This window comes from Panulirus ornatus, chromosome 36 (genome assembly GCF_036320965.1).
Source record: "Panulirus ornatus isolate Po-2019 chromosome 36, ASM3632096v1, whole genome shotgun sequence".
NCBI lineage: Eukaryota > Metazoa > Arthropoda > Malacostraca > Decapoda > Palinuridae > Panulirus > Panulirus ornatus.
This window is the reverse complement of record NC_092259.1, coordinates 8,222,391-8,234,465: the sequence shown is the minus strand read 5'-3', so window position 1 is coordinate 8,234,465 and position 12,075 is coordinate 8,222,391. Positions and strand designations below refer to the sequence as shown.

Sequence of the window (12,075 nt, the reverse complement as noted above, 5' to 3'; positions counted from 1 at the left end):
GTGGTATTATCCTACACTCTGACGCTGTGTTGTCAGGAGGGAGGAAAGGAGATGAGGTGAATGCCTTCCTCCACACACTACTTTCTTACAGGAAAGAGAAAGAGAGAGACGGGCCATTTCATTTGACCTCTAATCAACTCATTAACCTGTATTAAATGTCGTACATTCTACAGTGTGTTGATAAGGAAGAAAGCCTTACGTTTTCTCCGTAAACTATATCATCTCTCCAGTCTATAATGAGTACCTTAAACTAAGCTCTCTACTGGACAAGTCGTATCTATTCTAATTTCTAACAGTAACATTGCTATAAATGTGTAGCTTATCACAGTGCTTACTTATGTAGAGAAGAGATTAGGAATTTTATAATTCTGCTTACATATATTTAACTGTTGCAAATGTATCTTTAGATTAAACTATATGAACTGGATATAAATTACAGATGTACGTAAAAAAAAAAAACACATACACTTCCTTAGGAAAAACAATATCACATCGTTAAGTATTACAGAATTTTGAGCATTACAATAAGGTACTTGTGGGGTTGGACATGACACAGTTTTGCAGTGAAGCATTGGGTTACAAAGTCAGGAATATCTATAATTGTCCTCCCAAACTGGGTAAATCCAACGTAAGATGCTTAAGTTTGGTATATCCAATAAATTTGCTTAATTAGTGTTGGTATTCCGAGGGACAGACGACATATGCAACACTGGGAACTGAACAGTTGGTTGAAAATTGGGTGCACCTATTTTATCCAGGGGGTAGGAGGAAGCAATGTATACCATTAGCTCAATGGTATACATATTCATGGTCTCGAAGGTGTACACCGTGTGTGAATCATGACGGCACGTGTTCCCCCACAAAAGAGCTTTTTAGAGAAATGAATAAATGAATGAACAAAGCGAAAATCTGTAATATCTTTTTTCTGTGCATTTCAGCTTTGTTCTGTTTTCAGTATAGTCGTGGATACAGAGTTCTGGATAGTCTTAGACACAGAGTTATGGGTTAAGCTCTGCTCTACGTACATGGACATTGCTACACTGCTTATCTTTCCCAAAGAAGGGGTTCGTGTTTCCTCCAGGTGTAATCCAACGACCTCTACCCTCTTAAAACGTATTGTCTTTGGGATGTCCCTTCGTGTATCATGCTTCCATATTGTCACGAACAGTGTGAGAAATTCTAACTTGTGTGCAATAGAGGGAGAGGCGTTTCACTGCTCTTTTGTACTTGGGGTTCCACGTCTCGGAGAGGGTGTCATTGGGTGTACATCCTGTTAGGTATCCATGTATTAGACATAAGACACGAGCTTTTTAATCTGGCAGACGGCGCGGTGGCTCCGACGTATATACAACCATCAGAAACATCCCAATTGTTTTTATACACATCTGCCGTCTCTAATTTTCCTTGTGATTACGCTACAATGGACTACTAATACATGTAACTCTTGCTATCGTACCTGCACGGGGTCCTGATGGTGTTTAATGTGGTATCAACTGCACCCTTCCTTCGTCGGGCGGGTACTCCTCCTTCAGGGTTGTCATACTGTCGGGTACTGCTCAATATGACGTATTATACGGTAGCCTGACCTTTTGTCTTCCTCCAGCAGGGCGGTCCTTGTGTCGACTGATTCCACACTACACATTTCGTCTTCCTTGTAATATCAAACTTTCGTCCTTCCCTTGAACATGACATTCGAACATCCGTTCTTCCTTGAGCTGAATATGACATTCTATCATCAACCATTTCTCTTTGCTCTGAACATGACATTCTAACACCTTCCAATTTCCTCGTGTTGAATATGACATTCGGTCACTTCCCATTTCTCCTTGCCTTTAATGTGAAATTCGAACACTATCCCTTCTTCCATGACTTGAACATTACAATATGACATAACCCATTCTCCCTTACGTTGACAGAAACATAGTAACACCGTCCATTCTACCTTCAGCTGAATGAACCATTCCAACGTCAATTCATTCCTCGTTAAGTTGAATAAAACATGCTACCGCAAGCCATTCCTCGAACTGAATGAAACACACCAACACCAACTACTGTTCCTTGAGCTGAATGAAACACACCAACACCAACTGTTGTTCCTTGAATTGAATGAAACACAAAACCATCTTCCCTCTTTGCGTTTCGTTCCTTGGTACGTCAGACAATGTGACCTCTCTTCCACCCGGGTCAATGTAGGGTCATGGGAGGATCTTGAGCTCTGCGGTGCGACGGTGACCCCTGGTGTGTTTCCTGAGGAGGACCAGGTCATGCAGGGTGAGCCCCCGCCACGTGCGGAGTCCCTTCATCACGTGCAGGTTCTCGCACGTGTCTACCAGCAGCCGGGCTGCCGACAGACCCAAGACGCAGTTGTATAACTCCAGCACCTGCAACGTGCACCACAGGTGTTGAATAAGACCCCTGCTGGGGTGGGAAGGTGTTGAAGGAAGAAGTTACGTCTGTGAGGGAGGAGGCTAGTGAGGAAGGTGTTGAGAGAGGAGGGAGGAAGGGAGAGGGAACTTACAGCTGCTATAACACCTGCTACGTTGTGGAGGAGCACACCTGTTAGGGTGGACGGGTGTGGGAAGAGATGGTATTTAAAGAAGACATTGCCTGCCAGAATTTGAGATCCTACTTTGATGCTTTGAAAACACAAAGGTCTTGTTAGGGTGGCAAGTGATGTCACTGAAGTTAACTAATGTCACTGAAGTTAACTGATGTCACTAAAGTTTACTGATGTCACTGAAGTTATCAGGAAAGTCATCCACTGTATCTGAGATCTTAAATCTTTCTGACTTCCTTGAGTGGCTATCTGGAGACTCTACCTACAGAAGACAGGAATTTATTAGTCTTCACTGATATCAAATTCATGTATTACCCAAAAATTGTTCTCCAGTGGGACGATGGTGACTGACAGCTAAGCTGGACTTGATAACAACTCCTGGACTCACCTCGAGTCTGTTCATCCTGTTGACGGCGAGGATCTCAAGCAAATCGTTCTCCACGAGGTTGGTCGGGCGGCAAACGAGGCGTCGCAGCAGGGAGCACTTGCGGAGGGCGGCCACCAGCCCCTGCCGCACCAGCGTGAAGTCCTTGGCCCAGGCCTTGGGTCCCACGCCCGTCATGCAGTCCAGCTCCAGCACCTGCAGCAGTGATACCCATGTTAAACTCCCCAGCATCTGTAGCATTGTTAACCTCCCAGCACCAGCAGCAGTGATACCCGTGTTAACCTCCCCAGCATCTACAGCAGTGATACCCGTGTTAACCTCCCCAGCATCTGCAGCAGTGATACCCGTGTTAACCTCCCAGCACCACCAGCAGTGATACCCGTGTTAACCTCCCCAGCATCTACAGCAGTGATACCCGTGTTAACCTCCCCAGCATCTACAGCAGTGATACCCGTGTTAACCTCCCCAGCACCTGCGGCAGTGATACCCGTGTTAACCTCCCAGCACCAGCAGCAGTGATACCCGTGTTAACCTCCCCAGCACCTGCGGCTGTGGTATTAGTGTCATCTCCCCGGCATGTGCAACAGTGGTACTTGTGCTACCTCCCCAGCACCTGGTGGTCACACTTGGTGTTATCTCCCCAGCACGTGCACCAATGGTGTACTAGTGTTACTTGTGTTACAGTAACGGTTACACTATACGTACAACGCCTCTGGTACCCGACTTGGCGTGTTCTTAGTTGTTTTTTTTTTGCAAAGATTTTATAAAGCCACTGCCAGCCAATCCCTTGGGTCATCCAAACTCCCACGTCTGGTGATTAACGGGTCACTACATACACTAGCTATAATCCAGTACTAGTTTATAATCCACCAATAAAAGATTAAAGGTCAGTTTGATACAAAGACTTTTGCCCCTTGTACGATACGAGGACATATTTAGCTCCATCACTGACGTTCTTGTTTTATGTATGAACATCTCCAATCGTAGACGTGTCGTGACGTTCTGGCACTAACGTGTGGAGGAGGGAGCGTATGGGGGCGTCTCTCATATGGATTATAGAGATCTAATGGGAAGCACAGATGACGCCAGTCTTTGCAAGGTGTCCGCTGCCAACCCTTTCATCCCACGTGCGTCAGGTAGATGATTTTTAACACCATGGCCTTTCGAGTGTGGGAGTAAATATTTTTCATACCTATATTCTGTCGGGTAAAGATAGGTTCCTCCCTGAAATCAGTTCACTAAATATACTCCAATATTAGATTTTCTCGTGATGGTTCCGGGAGTTTGGGAGGTAATATTTTTTTTTGGGGGGTGATGATCTTGACCTCATTTGGGCCCCTTTACTGGCGTGTGGCTGGCTTTAAACTGCTCTCATACGTAAAGCATTTCCGAAATCCTCACATGACGACTGCTTGATTCAAACTATGACGACACTTTTATGTCTTTTTTTTTCTCCTCCTCAACGAGAACCAGAGGACTGACGTCATATGACAAGCCCCTGTGCCTGTCATGGACCCGTGCGATAGTGATAATGTCATGACGTTTCATGAATAATGTCATGTTAGTTTCAGCCCAAGTCTGCTATCGACACAGTAGCGCCTGGCGTCACACCACGCGGGGTGTTGCACTATGCCAACCCCCTTTTTGAACTACAAGTTAGAATCCTCCAGTCTTTTATGAGATCTGATTCCGATCAATGTTATTGTCTCAAATCTCCCGCGTCCATCGCATGAACTTGCCTGTACAAAGTGGTCGCTTACACAGATGAGACCGCTCACCTGTATACAGGCTGTCTGGTCAATCCACGCGCATCTGCTTTCAAAACCAACTCATCGTGATTTTGTGATTCTTGGGTACGATGGCGTGACATTCCACCGCATCCCATCATACTGAGGTCAATATTCGCACCGTCTTGCTTAATGGACGGTGCGTCATTTATTGATACAAGTCGTGCTGTCCTTTCCGGGAAGGGTCAGTACACATGATCACTGCTGTGGCCGGTGTAGGCAGGGGTAGGCGTCAAGGAAGACGATGCCAACGTGCGTGAGGTTCGGTGGGGGGTTGGGTTAGAGACAGGAAGTCCTCTTGTAAGACCAATGTTGGAACCTAACGACGTACCTCACTTGAGGCGCTGGCCTGGGGCCAGAGGAGTTGGAGAGTAGTATATGTTTCTCTCGATTCCTCTAGGTATACTTAATTAACCTCACAGAGAGAATGGAGGTCATTTAATCACTGTCATGTAGAATGGAGTTTTTATACACTTTCTTTCATTAGGTTTTATATACTACACAAGCACTGGCTCTTCAGTGTCATACATTATGCATAAATAAAAGTGGATGATGGTGATGCAACTAGAGGATACGCGGCCCAGAGTTAGCATAAGTATATCTTAAATATACTTTACAATGGTTTTGGATGTTTACACACACACACACACACACCTATAGCTTCGGCCTCTAAACCAAAGCTGCTTGCTGGAAGTCTTCTGTCGAAACTCATGAAAGTGAGAGAGAGAGAGAGAGAGAGAGAGAGAGAGAGAGAGAGAGAGAGAGAGAGAGAGAGAGAGAGAGAGAGAGAGAGAGAGTCGAGACCCCCCTACTTTTTTTGCGCATCAGAAATCCTTTTATAGGGACGCTACGTACGTGGTCGGATCACCATGGCAATTAAAACATTCTGAGCCACACTGTACAGAGTTCTGGGTACGATGTGACATGAACCTCTTCAGGTCAAAGGTTGAGAGAGGATGTGTGTGAGGTACGGTGAGGGAACGTTACAATCGTCACCATGGCAGTATTGCCTTGTGTGTTGTGTCGGCAGGTGGTGGCTGCACCTCCCCGCTGTCACCCACCTGCTTTCCCTCACCCCTCACGGCCACGGTGCGCTCACACACCGCCACGACTTCCTGCCCTTGTGTTACTGTGTGCGTCTTCCTGTTCTGTGATTGTGTGTGTGATTGTATACATCTGTATGTTTGCTTTTTTATGTATCTATCTGTCTGTATATATTTCAGTGTCTCATTATATATATATATATATATATATATATATATATATATATATATATATATATATATATATATATATATACAGTCTCGTCATAGCTTTCTCTCTAAAGGATTTGAACCAATTAAATCGTATCGTTTACAGGTTTAGATAGAAATAATTCTGTGGTTAATTTCTGAGTTTACACCTATTCAAAGTAATAGTTTTGTGTAGTTAACAAAAGGGTTGTTAAAAGTAATGGCTTTGTTAACTAAATATGGCCCGGTCGTCAAACTAGTCTACTCAATGTATATCTAAAACTGTGATCTACGTGTGTTTGTAACTACCTGTACTGTTGTGTCCTCACCTTCCCCCGTTAAGACTAACCTTCAGCCTCGCCAGGGCGATGCTGTCCTTGTTGGTCAGTGCAGTAAGGGCATCCCTGGTGGGCACTGTCACCGCCGGCAGCGCCAACTCCTCCAGATGGGGACAGTTGCCGGCCAGGACGCCCAGGTCGGCCTCCCAGTACACGTCTCCCTCCACTCTCAGGGTCATCAGTTGTGTTCCCACCGCCCAGGCGAACTCGTACAGCGCAGCGGGTGACAGCAAATACGGCTCTCGCACCGACAGCCACAGGTGTCGCAGCTCCGGCAGGAGGCGCAGGTCGTTGATGGTGACGCCGGCGAAGTTGATGATGGCGTTGATGCTGGTGAGGGCCGGACACAGGCGCCGCAGCAGCTGCAGGTTGCCCACAGTCACGCACCGTATGTTCACCTCTTCCAGGGCTGTCACCACGCCCCCGTCGGCCAGCTCATCCATCATTTTAAGCGGTTCCGTGACGTCTGTGGAGCCCAGGCTGGTCAGCTCCGGGATGCGGGTCAGGAGTGCGATTACTCCCTCATGCGTGACGCTGGTGCCTCCCACGTCTATGTGCCGCAGCCTGACCTCCGCGTCTACGCCGCCGCCCCACCGCAAGTTGACGATGATCCGCTGGATGCCCTGGTCGGTGACGCCTGCGGACCCCGACACATCCAAGTGGGTCAGGTACTTGCAGTGTCGTGTCAGGAGTGTGATGGCGTCGTCGGAGGCGTTGACAAGTCGGACGCGGCGCAGCTTCTTGCAGGTGCGGCACAGGTCGGTGAACACCCGCCTGACGGGGTCCGTGAGCGCCGGCGGCATGGTGAGGACCAGATGCGTGAGGCCGTCGCCGTTGTGGAGGATTAACTCGATGTCGAGGGGCCAGTCGACGCTGCTTGGACCCGGTCGAGGGAGCGTGACGTACACGGGCTCCACCACCGTCACCTCCGGCGTGAGCAACACAAGGGCGCGGTTGATGGCCGCCAGTCCCTTACTGCCGTGTTTCAGGTGGAGTCCGCCTGCCTTGAGGGCGTTGTGCACCATCGTTGCCCTCAGGTCGCGCGGCAGGTCTTCCAGGAACCTCTGCACGGCAAACACGTGATTTTTCGGCACGTCGCGTCGCAGCACGTACTGCACGTGTTCCAGCCAGAACTTGCTGCACATCTCCCTCAGGGAGATGATGGTGGAGGACACGGTGGGCGGCGGGGCTGCGCGGTACGGTGACAGCGGAAGCGACTCCTGGTGCCTCGCTAGCGCCATCGGCAGGCGAAGCACTTGCATGTTGACCAGTGCCATCTTTACAAAACGGGGCGGACACACCTCTCCTTTCTTAGCACGTTTGACGTTTTCTGTGATGCTGCGCAGTTACCGTTAAATTCATTAACGAACCACTCTCCAGTGCTGCACTAGTGATGTGTAACGTGTTAGCGAAATGCTATTCGTCACCCGTTCAGTGGGGCGAGATGACTCACTGGCGGTCGGTCCGCCATGATCCCTTAGGAAATGAGGTTGAGAGTCAAGGAGGAGGTAGGGTTCAGTGGCCTCTCCCATGAGAGAGGCACAAGCCGTGAGGGTAGTCTATAGGGTAGCGACAGAAGTGGGTGTTCAGGTGTCGGGTACCTCCTCCACGACTTCTCTCGAGTGACTGAGGCGAGATAAATATAACACGAGGAGGAGGAGGAGAGGAGAGGACGGGAGGTGTGCCAACACTGTCTTAAGGGCTGGGCCGGGCCAGAAGTTGCACGCAACTGACCCGCAAAATCTCTAACATGTACACAACGAATACGCACGTACGTGGAACATGTAGTGGAAGCACGAAAAAAAAAAAAAAAAGAGGCATTACGCCCGTATTGCAGGATGTGGAGGTTTCACCAGTGTGAACGTAAGGACACCTTAGAACAACGGGTAAAACTATCGTGCATTGTGAACTAAGTGTAGGCTACAGAGGCAGACTCTCTCATGAAGAATCTCAAACGTACCAAGAATAAGTGGGCAAATGGACTCTTAAAAAGTTCTTATGAGATTTCTTACGATTTGGGTAAATCTTGGACTCCTTACAAAAAAGATTTCTTCACTAACACGCAATCATGGGTATGTTGGGGTGTTAGATCATGTGGCGGTGGTCGTGTGTGGCAGTGCTTGTGTGTGCGAGGTTTGTGAGTAAGGGAAGTGCATTTCTTCGCATGTTCGTTGTAAGATTTATCTAGTTTTTTGTACATCACTGTTTGTATACAAGGCGGAGTGTGTCAGTGTTCACCAGACATTACTCGATTAATTCATGACAAATTCTTCCTCCAGTGTTGTGTCTCATTATTAGTACACGAGAGAGAGAGAGAGAGAGAGAGAGAGAGAGAGAGAGAGAGAGAGAGAGAGAGAGAGAGAGAGAGAGAGAGAGAGTCATCTGTAGCCTTATTGATGACAAAGCATTTCAGGAATCCTAGTCAATATGTCAGCTACGAATGCTGTCATCTAGATTATTCCGTCCTAAGTTAACCCTGGCCAAATTAGCTTGCAGTCTGACAAGCAGTGTCACAACGATGTTGTGGTTAGAGTGTCTTGCGTTGGTTTTCGTCTTAACCTTTCCAAACTCCACTTGTGATATGGTTAAAGCCTATTAATGTTGTGGTAAAAGTTTACTTCCTTGTTGCCATTTTTCGGCTTGACACTCAATTTGTCGTTTGTTTTCTAGCTTTGTCCACAAATCAGGATTACAGGTCATTAAATGATGTGATGTGTGCACCTCTGTGCAGAGATTGCAGGGGGCTGAGTAGTAAATGCTCGGTGTCCTCTTTGTGGTAGTTGCATCGTGGGCGTGAAGGGTTTTGGATATGCTGAATCGGTGTATGTAGTGTTGTGGTGATGGGTGATGTAAAGAGCGTAAGCGGGTGCGACTCGTGTTTGTCTCGAGAGTGTGGTTTCTGATGAGTGTATGTCGGTATGTCTAGTGAGTTGGAGTTTTAAAACTAAGTTAGGAGGTCGGATGTTTAGTGCTGGCTAGGTTATTATGTGCTTTGTCAATGTTATATTTGTGTAGGTTGGGGTGATCCGTGAGCAGAGGTTGCTGAAGTGTGAGGCAGGGGTTAAGCTTTTAATTTCTACTTCGAGGGCTGATGGTTAGTTATAAGTGTGCTTTGGTTGGGAGGGATCTAGCGCCGAGCATGTTGAGGTGGGACTCTGTTGGGAGGATTTTTTGTTTTGTTGTGAAGGTGTTTGTTTGAGGGTACAATTTTGTGTGACTGCGAGCGTGTCGGAATATAAAAAGATCATTTTGAGGTTTGCCTCTGGTACTGGGAGTGTAGGGGTTAGAGAAAGAACTGTTCCTTGGGGAACTACACAACAGAGTTTGTGTTTTTGAAGTGAAACTGACAGGCCATTTTTTGACAGAGTTGTGAAGGGTAGCTAGTGTCAAGTATTTTTTGTGTGAAGATGTGTCGTAGGGGATGTGGTTGGTTGAATTCATCAAGATTATGATGTGTGAGGTCAGTGTGTAGTGGTTGGACCCGAAATCAAGTTGTGTGTGAGAGGCATGTTTTGTTTGATTCTGTTGTTGACAAGTTTAACAGAGGTGGATACCAAGGACATTGTGATATACCTTTCTACATACTCCTCCAGCCCATGGCAGCACTATTTTAAGTAAAGGAAATGTAGACTCCTTTGGAGTGAGAATTTCTTTGAGAAGACTAAACTCCCAATGATACAGCCTTGTCAAAGGTGACTTTTCACTGTCAGTGTAACCTTGAGCTGGTGGAGTTCCTAATTCCACTTTACTGCCTTGTATTCGTGACATCTAACATAAAGCATCTCTGTCAACTCTATCATACACTTTCTCCACATTCATTGATGCCACATACAATTTCTGTTTGTGTGTGTATTTCTCAGACACATTCTTCAGAGCAAACACCTGATCCACACAACCTCTACCACTCCTGAGTCCACAATGTTCCTCCACCAATCTTAAGCTCTATGCATACTGCCACCCTCTCAATCACCACTCCCCTAATGCATAACAGGTACACACACACACACAAAGAAACAAAACTATACGCAGCAATTTAAATGCTCTGTTTGTCCCCATTGCCTTTATACAGGTATTCTGCCAATTCTCAGACACCTCACTATGGGGCATAAATACATTAAAAATCCCAGTTAACTAAATAGCAACACAGATACCTACTTTCTTGAGAAATTCAGCTGCTGGCCACCTTGCCACAATCAATTTCATGCAAGGCTTTCAGCACTTCTCTTTCCACCAAACCACTTGCCCCAACTAACTTTTCACATATCTTTCCCAACTAGACACCCCTCATCTACCATACTATCATCCAAACACATTCAACAGTCCTTCAAATTCCTCACTTCATCTCCCTTTCACTTTATCTCTGCCTGTTACCACTTCCCCACACAAACATACCCATTTGTTGCAAAGCCATGCCCCATACACCTTATTATACAATTCTTGGACATCCACTTATGGGGCCTCTGCAACTTCGATGTTACATTTCATGCAAGAGCAAGGAAATGATGGACTCTTTTGGAGTGGAAAGGTCCTTGATGAGTTAATACCCCTTTTCATCTATTGAAAACAATATAACCTTACTGAAGGTGGTTTTACACTTGCATAGTAACTACCAGCAGGCAGAGTCCAGCAATATCTCATCAATCTATTCTTCCTTGACTTTCCTCATCACCTGCAGATCACAGTGTGAAAAGTCTCTTACATGCAAATAGCTCACAGTCATATCATTACAGCAAAACACAACAAACTTACAGCACAATGATACACATCAGAAAATGGCACACTCTTTACCCATAACTGACATGTACCCAGTGTGCACAAACAATCCCACTCAGCAAAGCTCTAGCCATACCAGGGAGCACATACAACATACATAGCATTCACACCTTGCACCACAAAGGACTAACACAAAATAAATACCCTTAGAGCACTAACTAGTATCAGATATGGAATGAAATAAAGAATGCCTTATGAAAAAAAAATTCATATAAAACTACGCCTTGCCCACCTGAATGTCCATCCCATCAAAAGCAATTGTAAGAACTACAAGTCACACGAAACAGCCTTCAGAATAATTACCATCTGCTTGCAACCACAAATGTTCTGCAACTGCAAAATGTAGCAAATGCTACCAGTACCTCAACATGCTGGTCAATCAGTTCCCTGTAACTGCACTAGTCCCTTCCCACTGGTCATGTATTACTTGAACAAGTTTATAAATATTTTGTTCTAAATATGACTCAATACAATTCTATCAACGGTAATAAAAGCTTTTCGACACACTGTCTTCCAATTCTGAAATTGTTTTTTGGTCTGAAAATTCTTTAAAGTATTCCACTTGTCTCTGATTAACATATATCTATCTATCTATCTATATTTTTGATGTCTGTTCCCTGTGGGAACTCCATCAAAGAGGTGGCCATGGCAAAAGTCCCCATAACTGGTGAACTCCATTGCTGCTTCTTAGTCTTCAGTGCCTCACCCTTAACAAGCCACTGACAGAGGGCTATTCTGGCACAGTGTTCCCAAATAACTTCTATTATCTAATGCATTTACATGATGTTTCAACCTACTATTTCTACCTAATATTCCAAGTTAATGTTCCTACCTGCTGCTTTTACCTAATACTTTTGTCTAATGTTTCTACCCACTACTTTTATTCATTTATTGCTTCTAACATTTTGCCAAAAGGCAGGGCTTGTGCATAGCACACCGCAGAAAACTCTATCAACGAAAAATGAGTTCTGCAAGAGATTGTATGTTTGTGGATAGAATGCTA

At 45.9% G+C, this 12,075-nt stretch overlaps 1 protein-coding gene across 1 annotated transcript; it reads right to left on the bottom strand.

Annotated features, from left to right (window-relative positions):
• Positions 1–114: 114 nt before the first annotated feature.
• LOC139760287 (uncharacterized) lies at positions 115–8,577 on the bottom strand. The gene is made up of 3 exons (XM_071683250.1): positions 6,311–8,577; positions 2,946–3,137; positions 115–2,381 (listed from the first exon to the last, which is right to left on the bottom strand). Exons 1-3 carry the CDS (start codon positions 7,574–7,576, stop codon positions 2,196–2,198), a joined length of 1,644 nt encoding a protein of 547 aa, XP_071539351.1. The 5' UTR covers positions 7,577–8,577; the 3' UTR covers positions 115–2,195.
• Positions 8,578–12,075: the final 3,498 nt, after the last annotated feature.

Coding starts and splice junctions, on each gene's coding strand:
- LOC139760287 (XM_071683250.1), bottom strand. CDS start 7,576: ATGGCACTGGTCAACATGCAAGTGCTTCGCCTGCCGATGGCGCTAGCG. Junction 3,138..6,310: donor TCGCCCTGGCGAGGCTGAAG/GTTAGTCTTAAC, acceptor TCACTGCTGCAG/GTGCTGGAGCTGGACTGCAT. Junction 2,382..2,945: donor ACAGGATGAACAGACTCGAG/GTGAGTCCAGGA, acceptor TGCACGTTGCAG/GTGCTGGAGTTATACAACTG.